General features: G+C 48.0%; 1 protein-coding gene across 4 annotated transcripts in view; it reads left to right on the top strand.

Moving 5' to 3' along the window:
• Positions 1–18,556, top strand: part of LOC147710112 (E3 ubiquitin-protein ligase TRIM39-like) — a 413,790-nt gene that overhangs the window by 182,710 nt on the left and 212,524 nt on the right. For all 4 annotated transcript variants that reach the window (XM_086920810.1, XM_086920812.1, XM_086920811.1 and 1 more), the window contains exon 8: positions 10,836–10,925. In XM_086920810.1, coding sequence (XP_086776936.1) covers positions 10,836–10,925 — 90 coding nt within the window. The remainder of the gene's footprint in view (positions 1–10,835; positions 10,926–18,556) is intronic.

Raw genomic sequence — 18,556 nt, 5'->3', positions numbered from 1 at the left:
AACCGCTGCGCCACACCTCTTCCACTATGTGCTATATGAGCTTTGGTCCTCCTACAGATGTTTGTAGCTCTGTAATAACCTAGTGATCTATGACTTCATGCGTTCTTTATCTTTCAAAATGCAGTGGCCACTTTTAACGTAGCAATGCTTGATTTCCATCTGACAACAGAGCCCATTTATAGTTTTTTTTTTTTTAATATAGTGCGAACTAGACCCGAAGATATCGGAGCGGTTTACATGAGTACATGAGCACCAGTTTCGTTACACTGTAACATGGTACTAGCAAATCATATATCATGATGACCGTTTTTCTACAATTTTATATATTACATATCGAATAACTTATTTAAAAAACTACATTAAAAATATATGTTGTAATATAAATAGATGTTTTTTGATTAACATCTGTTTTGATATTACTGTATTGATCAGTTGTATTGTCGCAGGCCAACACTTGCCTTTATGTTTTTGTTCCTGCTTAAATCTGTTTTCCAAACACTAGAAATCCTCTGCGTTCATCAATTAATATGGTGCAGATGCCGAGAAGGTGTGACAGTGTCTCCTGAATCAAGCAGCATAAATAGCAGTTGTTGATGGTGTGTTGAGTCACCCAGGGCGTCAGTAGGTCTAAGGATGAGACGCATCCCATGTGCAGTTGACAAAACTTCATTTTGTGGTTCTCTGAGAATGGTTCATTGATGTATTTTTGGATCTCTCTTTGAGAGTAAAGGTGTGCTTTCTTCTCTTGAGGCTCAGACAATTAGGACAGAAGGACGATATCTGACCCTCTTCAAATAGAGCTGCTTGAACCTGTTGGTGAGGCAGGTGTAAATTCCACAGAATAGCTGTTGCTTTATCTCTAATGCTTCTGTGAGTGCATTTGACCAAGGATTTTGGAATGACAGGCTGCTTGCGGATGCTACTTCCAAGCAGATTAGATTCTTTAGAGAGCCTTCTTTAGCAGCTCGTACTGAGTGCACACACTGCAGGAGACTGGCTTTCTGTGCAAGATGTTGGTCGTCCAGCTTGAATTCCGACCTAATCTGTAGGAGCTCAAACAAGGCCCTGAAGATTGCGCTCTGAGCATTGTTCAGAAAAGCACCTTGATTTTCTTTAAAAGCTTCTGAGCTACATTTCAGGGTCGGGATAAGTTTGTCATCAACTATTTTCAGCAAATTGTAAGTTCAGAATGATTTTATTGAAACAATATGCAAACAGAAGAAAGCAGACAAATACAATACAAAAGAAAAATTCTCATATGCGTAAATGATAAATAAAATGCAATGATCCAAGGATAATGGTTGAGATGTGTTAGGGGGCCTCCCTAATCATCCAACCAGCATCCAATGTATTTATGTTTATTTGAATAAATCAGATGACAATCATTCAGAAACCAAGTGCCAGGATTATTCCTTTCACTGCCGAACATTACAGTGTTTGTTTTTTCAAAATGTGTCAATCCGTAGGAGCCTACTGCGATTATGTAACATGTTAATCAATCTTTGTAGCCCCATTGCTGTTTGGCTGAAAGAGACAACATCGTCTGCATTAAGGATTGATTTGCCAGCTTTGGCACGTGGCTGATGGCTGAATCCGACCTGGTATCAGGTCACATACAAACAAAGAGGGCTGGGGCTAAAACGAACCTTTGTTCAATTTTTATTTTATTCAAATTGCAGTTGTATTTCCCAGTTTTACTCTGGCCCATGTATCAGAATAGAGTAATTGAATGCATCTGGGATTCGCCAGGTTTTGTGTTTTGCCCAGCTGATCAAAGCCTTGCTATAATCAATAAAAAACTATAGAGAAGTTCACTTTTGCCTATTTGTATTTGTTTATCTTAATGGCCACACAGGTTGTCAGAAGTGCTTGAAAAAAGTCTGAAGCCGGGTTGGTTGAAAAATATCAGATTCCTTGATTCTGACCCTGCTTCAAGGTCTCCCAAAGGAGTGAGGTAAAATATTTGGCCTCAACATCCAAAAGGGCAATTAGGGCAATTAGTCAATAGTTGTCGGGGCCGCAACTGAGTCTTTCGTATAAATAGGATGGAGAACCGAGCCTTGCCAAGATGGTGGGATAGATTCAGTAAGCGTACATGTTTTAAAGAGCGTTTCCAAAGACAAAGAACAAAACTCGGCATCCTGTTTTTTTTTTTAAAAACATTTTTAAAACCTTTATTTTCAAATCAGTGCACACAGCTATTTAGCCATACATCCCGGAGGCTAGGCAGCATATCGTTAACCAGAAGGCCAGTGTACAAGGAGCAAGTTACCAGCACTTATCAAGGTTGAACTTTTCTGTTTTTTAACGAGTAACAAGTATAAGAAAGAAAAGCACCAGAACTAGTGCTAAGAAACAAGGCAATTGAAACAGTTGTGCAGCAGAGCCCGATCCCGGAGTCAGCTAGGCCCAATAACCACAATAATAATCAAAAACAGTACTCCTGTGTAGGACCATAGGGGGAGGGGAAACACAGGATAACTATGCATTCTAAACGTGTGTTGGGGTTATAGATTATGGGGACAAACGTTCCTCCAGTGGGGCGGAGTCAGGTGGTATGCAGATGTCACCCCTATACTCATTCCAGGCCCCCCATATCTTCTGCCATTTTTTGGGTTTACCCCTGGCCACGTACACCGTCTTCTCTCGGAACATACACCAATCCATGTTGGCCTTCCACTGTACCACCTTTGGGGCTGTTGCGGCGCCCCACAGCTGTGCAATGTCCCGTTTCGCAACCATATTTCCTAGGGTAACCCATTGGGTCTGCGCATTGTTGTAATCAGTTGGGCCCCAGACATTCAGGAGGCAGCGCCCCGCCTCCGCCTGAACCTCTACCCCGGTCACCTCACTCATGATCATGTGCAACCGCCTCCAGAAGGAGGCTATTGCACTACACTTCCAGATAATGTGCATGAAGGTGGCTAGGGCGCCACATCCACGCCTACAAAGTCCATCCACTGAATGACCCATGTGTACCAATCTGGGACCCGTGACGTAAACTCTGTGAAGAATTTTTAATTGTACCAACCGCAGCCTAGCAGGGATAGCAACTTCCTTGGGGAAGGACACCGCACATTGCCAGTCTTCGTCATCGAGCTCTATCCCATCCCGCACCCACTGGTCTCCCACCCCCAAGAGGAGGTCAGTACGGACAATGATCAGTTTTTTATAAATTAGGGAAATAGCGCTATCAGGCATATGGCCGTCCAGCACCCTATCTTCCAAGGGGGAGTATTCAGGGATCTTCTCACCCTCCGGCATAACTGCCAGTAGTGCATGACGGTGCTGGGCATACCGGAAATATTCCGTTCCGCCCAGCTGGAACTCCGTCTGTAATAAAGCAAATGATTTTTTCTCCCCTCTCACTATCATATCTTCCACCTTGGAGATACCTAAAATGTCCCACTTGTCGAATCCCTTAGTGTGCCACAGTTTGCCCAGTATTTCAGAGTCGTAGAGAGGGGTTGCCATCGTGAGTCTATCCTTCCACCCCTGTGACTTCGTGATCGCCCTCCATATGTGCACCGCTGTCTTAGTTGGTCCCGACATTCGACCATCCAGAAATCTCGAGTACAACGCCCTGTGATACTTCCCATCGTCCAGGAGCCACCGATCCATGGCATAGCCTGGGCTTTCTGCTGGACCGTAGAGACCGTGATTAAGGGCGGCCAACTGGGAGGCCCAATAGTATCTCCGGATGTCAGGCAATGCAATACCTCAGTCATACCATGGGAGCGTAAGCTTCGTAATGGCTATGCGTGGCCTACCGTCCCAGAGCAGGGCACGTTGCAAGCCCTCGATCTCCCTAAAGTAACTGGCTGGAACGGGGTCTTGGGTATTTTGTAAAGCATACAGGAATCTGGGCAGGGACATCATTTTAAACAATGCCGCTCGCCCAGGGAGGGAGAGCGGGAGTCTACGCCAGCCCTCTACGTCACGTCGGAGACGGACGAGAGGGGGAAGCAAGTTACTCATATAGCGCATCTTGGGGTCCGTTGAAATGTAGATCCCCAAGTATTTAAAACCCTGCCTCGCGACCTGTATGCCACAGTCCCTTGGAAGTCGAGGCGTCCCTCCTCGCAGCACGTACAGGTGCGACTTCGACCAGTTAATAACCAGGCCGGAATGCCAGCCAAAGAGACGAAGCACATCACACACCACAATAAGCGACTTGCAAGGAGAGGTGAGATATAACAAAATGTCATCAGCGTATAGCGACACTCGATCTTCGAATCCAGGGGACCACCGTATCCCGTTTATATCTGGGTGGTGCCGTAGCCACGCGGCCAACGGTTCAAGGGCCAATGCAAACAAGAGGGGAGACAGGGGGCAACCCTGCCTGGTACCTCTGTGGAGAACAAAGGACGCGGAAACACGACCATTGACCGTTACGTTGGCCAGCGGGCCGGCATACAGAAGCTTAACCCACCCTACGAATTCCGAACCAAATCCGAACTTCGCTAACACTGCCCACAGGTAGTTCCATTCAAGGGAGTCAAACACCATCGTGGCATCCAGGGACGCCAGGACGGCTGGTTCCCTGAGCATGTGGGCCCTAGCAAGGGCTCCATGGAGTCTCCGCAAGTTAAGGGCAGTGTTGCGGTGTGGAATAAAGCCCGACTGGTCCGGGTGCACTAAGTCGCCAATCGCGCCAATCAAACGGTTGGCCAGCAATTTAGCCAGGATCCTAGGCTCCGCATTCAACAGAGAAATGGGACGATACGACCGGCACAGATCTCTGGGTTTCCCTTCCTTATGAATGACCACAATGGTGGCCAGTCTCTGGTCGTGGGGAAGCATGCCCTTCTCCCGCGCCTCCAGAAACATGTTCCGCAGGGGCGGGGAGATGACATCGGGTTTGATCTTATAAAGTTCCACTGGTGTACCATTGGGTCCGGGTGCCTTACCGGACCTAAGGGAGCGAATGGCGAGGGCCATCTTGTCTGCGGAAATTTCCCTATCCAAGTCATCCCGGTCTTCCTCCGACAGACACGGGAGGTCCACCTCCGCCAAAAGCTCCCCGGAATCAGTCTCTGACTGGTCAGAGACCGAGGTGTAAATGGCCTCAAAGTAGTCTGCGAACATCTCGACTATGGCCTTCGGATCGGTAACAGCCAAGCCGTCCTCCCCCAACACTTCTGGGTCCACCCGATTGGCTCTTTCTTTTTTGTCCAGCCAAGCTATGAGCTTGCCCGCCTTATCCCCGACATCATAGATCCTACCCTGTTGCTCTCTACCCATGACCTTAGCAGCGTCAGTAACAGTAGCTCGATATTCTGACTGTTTAAGTGAGAGAGCATGGAGTAGCTCCGGTGTCAGGCCGACCTCCAGTCGGGAATCCAGATCTTTAATCTCAGCTTCGATACGCACCACATCCGCATCTCTACGTCTCCGAACGTCAGCAATAAGGGAGAATGCCTCTCCCCTTAAGACCGTCTTGAATGCTTCCCATAGGGTGACAGCCGATGCAACCGACCCCGCATTCTCAGAAAAGTAGAGCTCAATAGCCTTGGCCATGAGTCCACGAGTCTTTGGGCTGCGGAAGTACCATGGGTTGATCGCGACCATCCGGTCGGTTGCCTCAATGTCAAAGTCGAAGGACACCCAGACCGGGGAATGGTCCGAAATACCCCTCGCCAGCAACCGGGCCTCAGAGACTGCGGACGCGTGGGCCGCTAGATTCAGTACATAGTCGATTCTAGAAAGACTACCGTGTGCCCCCGAGTGGAACGAATATTGACGCTGGGTAGGATGCCTAAGCCTCCAGCAGTCAATCAGTCCCATGGTGTCAAGAAAATCGGGTAGCCAGGATTGCAAACTTCGGAGATCTCTGGATGGATGTCTGTCTAAGGTCCCCAAGCAGACCGAGTTGAAGTCACCCCCCACAATAAGTAGCCCCTCGGGTAGACCCAAGATGGCGCCTCCAAGGTCCTGAAACGTGTTGTTTTGTAACCCAGGGGGGACGTAAACCGAAACCAGAACCAGAGACCGTCCCTCCTATCTCCCCGAGACAGCAACGTACCGCCCTCTCTCATCAACAACGCTAGAGTTAATCTCAAGGGGGAGAGACGCACGCACCATAATCCCCGCCCCCCGGGATCTCGAGGAGAACCCTGAATGTGCCACCATCTTGAATCCCTTCCTGTTGAGCGCCTGGCACGTATTTCCCACCAAGTGTGTCTCTTGTAGCATAATAACATCAGACATATTTCTCTTGAACAGTTGTAGAACCACCCCTCTCTTAATACGGTCACCCAAACCATTAACATTCCAACACAGCACTTTTAGTTTCCTACCCCCCATCGTCAAATCGTGGGCCCTTTCCGCCCCCGGCAGGCCACCTAGTTACACAAACAGGAATATCACAGTCTTTGAATTGCCTTGAAAAAGGGAAAGAGAAAGAAGGAAAAAATAACACACCAACAATCAAACCTCCCCCCACCCTGCACCCCTGCATCAGACTAAAAAGCCCCCCCAACCAGCAGTGTGTCTGTCGCCTCATTAACTACACTACAAAAAGGACCCTAGAGGAGAAAGGAGATCTCACAGGCCCCCCGCCACCCTCCATAACGAAAAGAAGGATATACATTGTAAAGTGCAGCAGTATAACATTGGTTGTCGTCAACAGGGCCACCGTCCGACAAAGTCATGAAAGTGAGTTCTATTCCTGTTGCTCAGGGCCTCCCGAGGCGCCCTCCGAGTGTTCCTCTCGTTCATCGTGTCTGTGCGGCAAAGTGTCCAACCAGTCGCTCACCACTTCAGGCAGGTCAAAAAACAGAGCACGGCCATCGTGTTCAATGCGTAGTTTCGCGGGAACATCATTGAGTACTTCATCCCAAGGTCTCTAAGACGCCTCTTCACTCCCGCGAAACTTTGACGCTGTCGCTGAACATCCCGAGTGAAGTCTGGGTAAAAGTTGATGTCCGCATTCTGAAATTTGAGGGGCCCGTTCCGTCTCGAGGCTTGCAGGATAACGTCCCGATCCCTGAAGTTGAACAGCCGTGCTATAATGGGTCTCGGCGTGGCACCCAGTTTGGGGTGCCCCCCGGGCATTCTATGGGCCCGCTCCACTGAGAAGAAGCGACTGAGGCCCGCTGGGCCAGATGAGTTTGCACCAAGTCCTCCACGAACAGATCAGTGGCCGATTCCTCTGCCCCTTCCGGTACTCCGGTGATTCGGACGTTCTGCCGCTTGGCACGTCCCTCAAAGTCTTCCAGTCGCCTGGAGAAGAGTTCGTTGGCCGACCTCAAGTCCCGGACCTCCGTCTGCAGGTCCGAGACATCAGTTGTGAGGCTCGCAGTTTTAATGTCCAACGTTTTGACCCTGTCGTTGGTCTTGCCCAGGTCAGCTCTAATCAGATTAATTTCGATCGCCAGAGTGTCAACTTTATGCGTCAGGACCTCATGCTGTTTGTGCATCTCCGTCTTGATGCCAGCTATGGCGCTCATAACATCCCGAAGTGTAGGGTCCGACGTGTCTGGCGATCCCTCCCGATGAGAGTCCGTCGGCCGGGTAGCCGCACCCGGTGAAGTCCTTTGCTGGGCATAGCGATCAATCTTACAAGACTGGGAAAGAGTAGTCTTCCTACTAACTCGATTCGCCGTCCTGTCTGGCTCGCCCCTGCCCGCCATGATGGAGTCGGGGAGCTGAACAAAGGGTGGTACACCAAGGCCACTCCGGCTGAGCAAAGCAATCACAAAGTAAAGCGGCCACCGATATTTTCTCAGCGACCATTCACTCCGCAACTCCGCGTGCTCCGTAGGGCCAGCGTAGCAGTCACACACATAGCATTTCGTTCATGCGTTACGGTGTCGTCGTCGTCAGCCACCACAGAGACAATAGCCCGTCCCTGGCACGGATCTTCAGCACGACGTAACTCCGTCCAGGAGTGTCGGATTTTAAATCGGACAGCGGGTCCCATCTCCACAACCGTTCACCAACAATAGTCCACCGTCGTGGACCAGGATTTCAGACAGGATTTATGCGGAGGGTCAGAGGGTCTCCGGAGCTCCGAGCTTACGCGGCCATATTGCTTGCCCGCGAAGCTCCTCCTCCTCGGCATCCTGTTTTAGACTCATGCAGGAATGGCGTTGGGGCCAGGAGCCTCCTCAGCTCTAGTTTTGTGAATCCGTTTTGCATGAATATAACACATCAAAAAGGAAAAACCCATGTTCAGCACAATAAAATAATGTCCACTTACAGACCTTAGCTCCCTACTGTGAAAATAGGTATCCACATTGCACCAGAGGTGAACCAGAGGTTCGAGGAAAAAAAAAAGAAAAATTACTAAGTACTGTTCCAGTGTTCGCGAGCTCCCTGTTTATTAACCCTTTCTCTGCGGTGGCTATGCAGTGCTAAGGGGCGGGGGGGGGAGCGCACGGCGCTCCCGCGCTGTGACGGATCCGGTCCGTCACGCCCCTCGGGTGAGCTGTGCTTGTGACGGAACGGTTCCATCACGGCCCGCCTGCTCAACAGAATGCACCGCGCAGGCGCGAAATCAGCGCCGCGCAGGCGCGAAATCAGCACCGCGCAGGCGCGGCGAGCAGGCCGTGACGGAACTGTTCCGTCACCAGCACAGCCCACCCATGGGGTGTGACGGAGCGGTTCCGTTACAAGATGTGCTTGAACTGGCAACCTATTTATTTCACATTTCTGATAATAAATAGAAAGACTGTGGACATCGTAAATTGTGAGCTGGAATGTTTTTGTCCCTGGTGACTGCTTCCTGCTGGAGCACGTAGAGCGAAAATAAAGAAGCAAAAGCTAGTCTGAATTTTAGATGCTGACATTCACATTTGGAGCAATTGGAGTTGCTTTTTATGAACTATATTCCTAAATAACTTAAGTGTAATTGTTTCAAATGTGAATGCCACTATCCAATATTCAAGACCAGACTTCCATTTTTCAGGGCCTTGTAGCATTGCGCATGTTTACTTTCACTCAGTCCACACACTCCAGCAGGGCTACCCTCCAGCTCCACTTGTTTGACTCAACATCAATAATGAGCTCCATTCCCTGGATGCTGGCATAAGTAACTGTCAATCATTCTTTGCAGGGCCATCTGCTCTCAGTGGCAGGTTTTGCCCTATTGTGATCTGACAGTGTTTGTTTATAGCCGTCCAGTCTTCAGATTGCTGCTGTGCAACATAGTCATGGTTTCATTTCAATAGTATTTATGTCCAATTGTACAAGTGGCTCACTACAGTAACTGTTTGACGGATTTAATGCAGTAAGATATGGGGCAGGTTTTGATGTGTTTACATATTTCCTCTACACTTTCTCAATTGCTTTATAAACCTTCTTTCTTACTCAAATTTGCTTTAAAATGTACCATGTGCCACAGGTTTCTTTAAAGTTTTCTCCCCAAATCGACATAACACTTATACCCAACCTTTACTCCACACCACTTTCAAATGCCACCAGCCGCCACTGGTCTGACTAAAATTAAGTAATGGCGGATCTACCTGATGTTTGAAAGCAGCGGGTCACTCATGTTTCTCACAGCTTGCTTTCCTGAAAGTTTACTGTCCTGACATCTTGCAGATTCATTATTTCCCCTTCTCTTCTGCCACAATTGTCGTTCTGCTGGACATAAAGCCATGCTCATGACTATAAAATAAACAAAGCAGGTCCTCTCCTTCGATTCACTAAAACTGCTGGATTTATCAGTGGCTATTGGCATTGTTGACCGTGTCATTCTGATAAAAGACGTCCAAAACATCTGGGGCCTTCTTCCTTTGTATTCCCAACCTATCTCTTGCTGTGCTCTACAAGGCTCAATATTAATCCCTTTTCTTTGTCATCTATGAAGATCCACCCATTAAACGGCTGTATACATTAAGCTAGGCTGATGACGCACTTGAGTGTGGAAATGTGCGTTTTTGTATTGGCACTTGACAGGAGGAGGCACTATATCCGCTGTAAAATGAGCCCCACGAAGATGTGTTGGGAGCTTCAAATTCAGACTTCATTTTTAATAGTTTAAGTTAGCTTATCGGCCTTTGGTTCACATTCAGCATTTAATTATTTACAAAGTATAAGATTTCTCCTTTTCAAGGTTAGACGCCAGGAGTGTAAAGTAAGCCTGTAGTCTGAGTTGACGTATTTTCATTTTGCTGGTTTAGTCCAGATTTTGAAAGACTCCTCTGGATTTTGCAATGCTGGCTAAAATTAACTTGTCAATCTTATATAAGCCGCTTGAATTGACTACTGAATTAGAGAGTCTTTCACACCAGGGTATCTCTAAAAGTCCTGCCAGACTGCCACCCCATCAATGCTTATGCCACGTGTCGAATTTAGTGATGGTGGCACTGAGCCCAGCTGATCATGGGTTTTCCTTCTGAAGGGAACATCTCTTCCTGCTGAAGTTAGATCCACACAGTTGCTGGTCCCCCTGTGAACACGTATGCAGTGCACAGACTTCCAAGAAACTCTAGGGGCAAGTTAGCTATGTTATGCCCTCATAGTGTGGCGCATAAAAGTAGCTTTAGGGTGGCAGGCTGTCAGAAGCATTCTAAACATGTTAGAGCTGTATATTCTTGCTGCTAGCAACATGGATAAGTCCAGGAGCAATTAACACTTTTAAATATATAGTGTCTTTTCTTAGTGCAGTGTTTGAGTGTGATATCTAAAAATTGGGTTTGAATTACCACTGTGTCCCTCAACCTTACAGGGCACTGTACTTAACTCAGAAAGCACTGACAGGGCGCCTGCAGGAATGCTCTGTGGGTTGTGTGAGGTATTTTATTAACGTATTATGCACTCTGGTCAATTAATATTAATGCAATTGTCCTCAAATGATTATCATGAATAATGCTAAACTTTCTTTCCAGTCTCCTCGGCTCGTCACCTGTGGACACATTATGGTTATATTCTTCTGGGCATCCTGGCTATTCTCATAGCAGTGATTTGTGGATTCTTTGGTAAGTATTCAAAGTACAAAGCTATGATTAGAGAGGCAGACAGAAGGCACTTCTCTGGTGAATCAATGGAGAGAGAGGAGAGCTAAACTATAATTTGAAGGTGAAAGAAATATACAACAAAAGTTTTTTTTTATATGGACTCCTTTATGGCAAGCTGTATTGTTGAAAAAAAGACACACACACTCGCTCACTCACTCACTCGCTCACTCACTCACTCACTCACTCACTCACTCACTCACTCATCTTCTCCTCCTTCTGGCATTCAGAGATTCTGAGTCAGTCACAGCAGATTCGCACCTGTCTATGGACCGGATTTCCGACCGAGGTAAGATTCAAGCAACCTTTCCGAATCGGTCTGTCTCACACGGAACGGCTGTCGGAGACTGACTTTGAGGGCCCGTGGCAGGCCCCCTTCACCTGGAGGCCCCTAGTTGGGCTCCATAGGGGTACCCATGGGACCCCTTTTTACAACCATGCACAGTGTTGCAGGCACCATGAGGTGCCCCCCACAGGGTGCAAGGTTTTCCGCAACCACCCCTTTTTAGGTTTTGCCTGGGGCACGGAGCTTTAGCTCCGCCCCCAGGAGAAATCTTTCGTTTTCAGTATGAGGGGACTTGAATCCGCCCCTTCTTCCATTGGCTAGCTCCATAAATGGAGGCTAGCCATTGGAAGATGGATCTGTCCGTCATGGCCGGACCAGATTCGTGGTCGTTCCTGCATTTTTTTCCCTCTGCACCCTTTTTGCATCGTCATTGGGCGGTGGGCGGAGTTTCGTTTTTTTTTTTTTGGTGTTTGTTTTCCTCATTTCATGCTGACCACGGCCGCCGGAAGAAGTCCAGGTGAGTGCATTCCTCCCCCGCCCCCTCCCTCCCGCTGTCCATTTGCCCGTTACTGCCGCCCCCCTCCTCCCCTCCCGCTGTCCGTCCGTAAATGCTTGTTTTGCTGTTGGTGACAGCGTGCTGCTCTGCCCTTCAGATCCGAGCCCACCACTCGGAGGGGCTGCGAGGTTCGACTCCACTCGTAGCAGAGCTCACTCTGCCGTGTCCTGTGGGAGGACCCGTACGTGCAGGAGGCTCTGGAGCACCGTAGCCCCGGTGATCTCACCCCCCGACAGAGATGTGTTTCTGTCCTGTGGAGCAGCGGCGGCTGCTGGGAATCCCGTGGCCCTGCCTGCAGCTCTGGGTGTTCGCGATACTGCTGTGCGGGGCACGCGGTCGCGCCTGCCCGGCATCTTGCCGCTGCTTCGGGGATCTGGTGGACTACAGTCATCAGAGGTTAGCCCAAGTACCCGACGGACTGCCTGGATGGACCGTGCAGCTGTGATTATCTTGTGGGTTGCCGGGGCAGCTGTCATTGCGAAGGTGCACTGTCTTTCACCATTTCGAGAAAGACCCGGGACTGCAGTATCCAATGGCGGGGTAGCTGGGAGTACAGCAGGAACTGCAGTAAGCACCTGATAGGGTAGCGGGCAACTGTGAGTATAGCGGGGGCCGTTGCCATGAGTGTTGTGTCTTATGGGGCGAGGGTTGCTGTCGCCAATGTCGGGGATGTTAGTTTTGAGTATCTAAGGTGTATGGACAGGTAAGTCTTATCGAGGGCAGCTACATGGAAGAGGCAGCCTTACGGCCTTGTGAGTATCCGAGGTGAGACTGGGGCTGTTGGAAGTATGTGAGACCCAGATACGAGTGTCTTCTCGAGAGGGTACATCTGGTAGTAGCCGAGGGGAAGCTGCGAGGCAGCATGGTTTGGGAAAGTCCCGGGGTTCAGACGCTCCCTAGGAAAGGCCTTGTTGGAGTCTTAAGTATGTCTGTGGGTTTATGTGGGGTACGTGGGCTGAAAAGTGAGGGTGTACCACCCAGCTGTATCTTTTGTATGGGTGGCATAACCCGAGTGTCAGACGTGTGTTGCATACTTCAACTGCCCTCGTCAGTATGTCGACACACATCTCCGCGTGTAAGCGCCATAACCCCGTGCCATTTGTGTGTGTAGAAGTGACAAGGTACTGCGACTCATACCATTCTTCAAGTAGCCATTCCCGGGGATGGTGGAACAGCGCATTGGAGTTGGGAGCTGAAAGTGGCTGAGCACAGTTTCTTTTCTCTATTTTATTAGATGGGTATAGTGGATCTCAGCGGGTAGTTTCTTTCTGACCTTATTTGACACCATTGCGATTATTTGCACCTTTTATTGCTTGCAGCTACATCTTATCCTGCGGCTTGGTTGGAAGGAACTCTGCAGCCTGCTATTATGGAGTATATTGTAACACGATATGAGTTGAATTTTTTTTTTCCCCCAAAGAGGCTGTGGTTTAATATCGGGGAAATTGGTCCCCCATAAAAAAGTAAAACTTCTGTGATGGGACTGACTGGCAGTAGCAGAGCCATGATTGTATTAGAACTTGCCTGCAACACTCCCAACGCGGGTCATATAGTTGCAAAGACATGCATGCAGACCGTAGAACTCAAACCTAGGCCTAGACCATGAGCAGAGATAAATTGTAAAAGCAAAGTTAACGCTAAGAAGGCAAGCAGACCCATGCCAGGGGAGTGAGTGTGGGTGGGATGATCCATACCAAGGCAGTGAGCACATTCCAAAGGCAGAGAGCCAGGCCCACCTGTTCCTCTCACAGTCCATTGCTTTGGCAGTATATGGCGTGGCCCTTAAGTATGTCCACTGGGTGGGCATAAGTGGATCTTTCGCTCCTGATGTAAAGCCACCAAGGTTGCCACGGACTTGTTATATATCATTGAATTGGGTCTGGTGGGGCAAGCTTTGCGCTCAGCTGTGCAACACAGAAGTCCTGAATCCAGGATAGACTTGGGAAAAGGCAGAGTGGCACAACCGTTGTGCCCTCTACAGTGCTCCCACTTTGTAGCTCTCAGAAGTAACCACAGGTATTCAATCTGCAGTGTAAGGTGCACCCTGATACACACTGTCATTTCTCCTTACACCTTAAAATCATTCCCCAAACCGTCCACGTTCGGCCTTATGCATGCACAAGAAAGTTATACAGTTCTGGCAACAAACACACACTGAGAGCAATACACAAATTCTTGTTGTGTTTATTAGTGTAGATGCCCACACGGTGAAGTGGAGTGCTTCTGGCCGTGGCCCATCGCAGCCCGGCCGCCTGACTGCCTACCACAGCCCGTGGTGTGTATCCTTGTTTTGCGGTGGAGCTCCTGAGTCGTGTTCTAGTGTGCTGACGTTGCATGCATTAGTACAATCAGCCTAGACCTACTGGCTTTGTCACTACTTGTTGTGTCCTTCTTCCCTCTGTCTGCTTGGTGTTTTGTGCCGTTCTGCCCTCCGTCACAATCATCCCCCCCTCGTTTTTGTGTCCTTCTTCCCTCTGTCTGCCTGGTGTTTTGTGCCGTTCTGCCCTCCGTTACAATCATCCCCCCCTACCTCGTTTTTGTGTCCTTCTGCCCTCTGTCTGCATAGTGTTTTGTGCCGTTCTGCCCACCCTTAGAATCACCCCCCCCCTCGTTTTTGTGTCCTTCTTACCTCTGTCTGCCTGTTTTTTTGTGCCAATCTGCCCTCAGTTATAATTGTTTCCCCTCGTTTTTGTGTCCTTCTGCCCTCTGTCTGCCTGGTGTTTTGTGCCGTTCCTCCACCTGAACTGAGCCCTTTAAAATAAGGCCATGCTCCAAAAAGTACCGCAGCCCCCTGCCCTGAACCATAAAAAACTGCCCCTACCTCCGTGAAGTACTCTGACTCTGCTCCCTACCCTCCCTTGGCACCTAAAACTGTCCCCTGCCATGCAACCTACAAAGCCTCGACTTAGTAAACTGTCCCTTCTCTGTGTGCTTCGAGGCCGTAAAATGTAAGCCTAGGCACAAATGGATGGTTGGATTTGTGGGGTAAAGTTTTATTTAATGTGATTTTATGTAGCGCGAACTTTACCCGAAGGTGTCAGAGCGCTTTACATAAGAACCAGTTGCCAAACCTAAGGACTTTGATTTACATGCGTTAAGTAAAAGATACAAACAGGAAAACAATTGAAATGTACTAGATGTAGTCACACAAAGAAGAGACTGTTGATTCTCGTTATATTTCTATATACATATGGAAGGGATATGAATAGATGTACTGCAAGAGTCACATAAGAATGTTAGAGTAGAAAGGTCTACTGCATATACTAGTGAATACAGTCATTTCTATAAAAAAAGAGTTATATTTAGAGGGGTCGGAGTGGGACGCAGTGGATGGATGGATGCATGATGGATGGATGGATGGATGCATGATGGATGGATGTATGCATGATGCATGGATGTATGGGTGGATGCATGGATGGGTTGTTGGTTGGATGGGTTGGTGGATTGCATAAATTGTTGAGGGATTGGCTGTATATATGCATCTATCCATCCATCCATCCATACACCCATCCATCCATACACCCATCCATGCATGCATGCACCCATCCATGCATGCACCCATCCATGCATCCACCAACTCATCCGTTCAAGCATTACAACAAGAGCCCGCAGCTCTCCTTCGTCTCTCCTCGCCCCCCCTTCCCTGAGCCCGCAGCTCTCCTTCGTCTCTCCTCGCCCCCCCTTCCCTGAGCCCGCAGCTCTCCTTCGTCTCTCCTCGCCCCCCCTTCCCTGTGCCCTGCCCTGCTATTGTAAATGACAATGCCATTTATTTATGTTAAAAAAAACATAAATAAAAATAATGTCAAGAGCAATGCCAATAGCTCTAACTTTCACAAAGGCAAAACCATTGCGTTGTAAATGCTTGTTTCAATGGGAGCCTGTGTTGTCAGTCAGAAACAGGCTCCCATTGAAGTCAATAAGAGTCCGACCAAACGTTGTTCGGAAATATCGTAATTATCCAGTCGGACTCTCATAACCCGAGTAGGTCGGAAACGATTCCGAGACCAAGTCGGTTGTAAGGATTTCCGACCGACATCGTAATCGGCCCCTATTGTGATGATGGGTAAATGTATGCCCAAATTGGCTCTTTCTCACTATGCCTATGGAACCAAGCTGCACTTCACTGAAATGGCCCAAACAGGTTGATACCAGTGTTGTTTTACAAGTGTTCCAGTTCGGAGAGGACCTCACTTGGCAGTTTGTGCTAAGCTGTTTCTTTTGGAGTAAGACCAAGGCTGATTTGCATATGGCTAGGTATAAGCAGAGGTGGCATGGTGGGCAAAAACACAGTGGGTTGGATTGCTATCCCCGGTGATTGCCAGTTGTTAGACTGTTTGCAAGTATTTCTCCTATCAACTTTTGTGTGTTTGATGTTTTGGATTCGTGCACCACATTTTGTAGATGTTTACATACGTTAACTTTACATTTCCCACTGGCTAGGAAGAAAGAAATTAGGTTGCTTGCCGTCTACATAATAAACGTGTTTTAGCCGACCACACCTTCCCATCAGCAGCCAGGGAGCTATCGCTGCTGAGGCAAAGGGAAGTGATTGGAGCACCTTCTGTCTGGGGGATGCCTCGAGCACTGCTGATGTCAGCAGTGTGCAGGAAACAGCCTTTATCATGGACCTTTCATCACATAGTCTTTACCACGCAGGTAAGTACAACACAAGTCAGTATTTATACCATCACCACAAAGTACTATATCAAACAGGTACATTTTTTGATTTTTTTAAAAATAAGAACATGTTCATGTTATTGTTAAAAAAAGTGGTTTAGGTATGGGTAGAGGTAAAGAGTGCTAAGGGTGATCTTTGGTTTTAGGAGTAGGTAATTGTAAAGGGAGGTAGTTTAGATTTTAAGGTTTAGTGGTGCTTTGAGGTAAAGGCAATTAAGGATAGTTTTAGGGCGCAGAGGTGGCTAGAGGTAAATGGAGGCATGGAGAATTTTATGGTGGTGGGGTGGCTATTGGTAAAGTGATGTAAGGGTGATTTTAGGGTTTAAGAGTGGATATATGTAGGTGAGGTTAATTTTATGATTTAGAGGTAGGTAGAGGTGATGAGGTGCGGGTCATTTTATGGAATAGGGGTGGGTAGAGGTAAAGTGAGGTAAGTAGGGAGGTTGGTGAGCCCTCAAAACATGCCATTAGATTGATACAAATGTTTGCGTTGTCCTGAAAATGTTTCTAAAAATATATATACCCTAGCCCCTGGGGGGGTCCTAAAAAAACTCCTCCACGGGGCCAAAATAAAAATGAAATGTTTTTTTCCTACCTGCAATGCTGCGTTACTCCAGTGGGATGGCAGGAACAAGTCAAATGAAGACCAGGGTGGGCCAGGGCCCTGCGATTGGTCTAATTATGTATTGGGGGGAGGGGTGTGCATGGGGTCCCTCCTCGAAGCGATAGCGGCCCAAGGACCCCATTCCCTGGGGCCCAGGATAATTATGAAATGGAAGGGGGTGTGTGCTCCCCTCTCTGAGCCGATTACAACTCGGGGGACCCCATCCCCTAGGGCCCAGAGGGAGCATGGACCCCCGACTCAAGCTGATTATGGTCTCCGGGACCTCATCCCCCGGTCCCCGGCATCATTATGAAAGAGGAGGGAATGCGCGGCCTCCCTCCCTGAGCTTTTAAAGGCCCTGTGGCCGGCCCAATCACTATGTTCCGGAAAACCCACTCCCAGTACAGTTTCCCTGCCCTCTCCTTTTAATGAATGTTGGCCCTAGGGGATGGGGTCTTCCGAGGCTAGAAGGTCCCTCCTCATTAAAAAAATGATTTGCCCCAGGGGATGGGGTACCCGGGGCTAGTAATGGTTTCGTTTAGGGGAGGAGAGACCCCGTCCCTATGTTAAAAACCAATGATCAGTGCTAACTGTAACTTGCCCTGCTTAGAACCCAACACATTCCATCACACTTGACATGTATATGACATCATTGATGACATCACTGATGACATCTTAAATGTGTTGGCTAGAAATGCCCAGCACCAACAGAATGGCATACTATTGTGAGTTATTAAATTGACTAAAACTCCATTCTTTTGTCTTCAATTATGAGGTCAGCACCAAAGGTAGCAGTCGTAGACATTCAACCTTTCTTTTTTGGAAGTTTTTACATGGCAAGCACTTTGAACATGCATGTTAAATTAAACATGACAGAATCATGTGTTGATTGAAAATATGACCAAAAGTGATGTTTAAGATGTAATATTGTATTCCTAGTTCTTTTGCGCATTCGCCTGTATGTGCCAAGCACCTTCGTTTAGGACTAAATTGTGCATTTCAGATCTTGAATATTTACAAATCAGAGACAGTCCTGAAGCTCTGAAAATGATGCCAAACCCAATGGCAGAAAAAAACTATCTAATGTGGAATCTATGTCCTGGTGCATTGTGAATTTTGGTGGAGGGATCATGAGTCACCTTGAAACTAAAATACCTACTTACGAGAAAAACAATGTGCAATGTCCGTGTCCAACAGTAGCCCGCAAGAGTGTGCAAAGCATGAGATCTACAGCTCAAATGCTGCAAACATACCTTTCATGTTTGAAAAATCATTACAGATCGGGCCAACACTGTATTCAGGGTAATGACAGATTACAATCCTGCATCATGCCTTTAAGTGATCTACTTCAAGGGATTCTACTTCTCTCAGAGAAAGTGCCATTCCTTCTCTGACCTATATTGTTCCAGTTAGATTTTGCAGTTGAGAAGTAATTGGGCATCACTTGCACAATCCTTCGCATGCTTTCACTT

This window comes from Lissotriton vulgaris, chromosome 5 (genome assembly GCF_964263255.1).
Source record: "Lissotriton vulgaris chromosome 5, aLisVul1.2, whole genome shotgun sequence".
NCBI classification, from domain to species: domain Eukaryota; kingdom Metazoa; phylum Chordata; class Amphibia; order Caudata; family Salamandridae; genus Lissotriton; species Lissotriton vulgaris.
The sequence above is the reverse complement of the archived record's forward strand: the minus strand, read 5'-3'. Positions and strand labels throughout refer to the sequence as shown.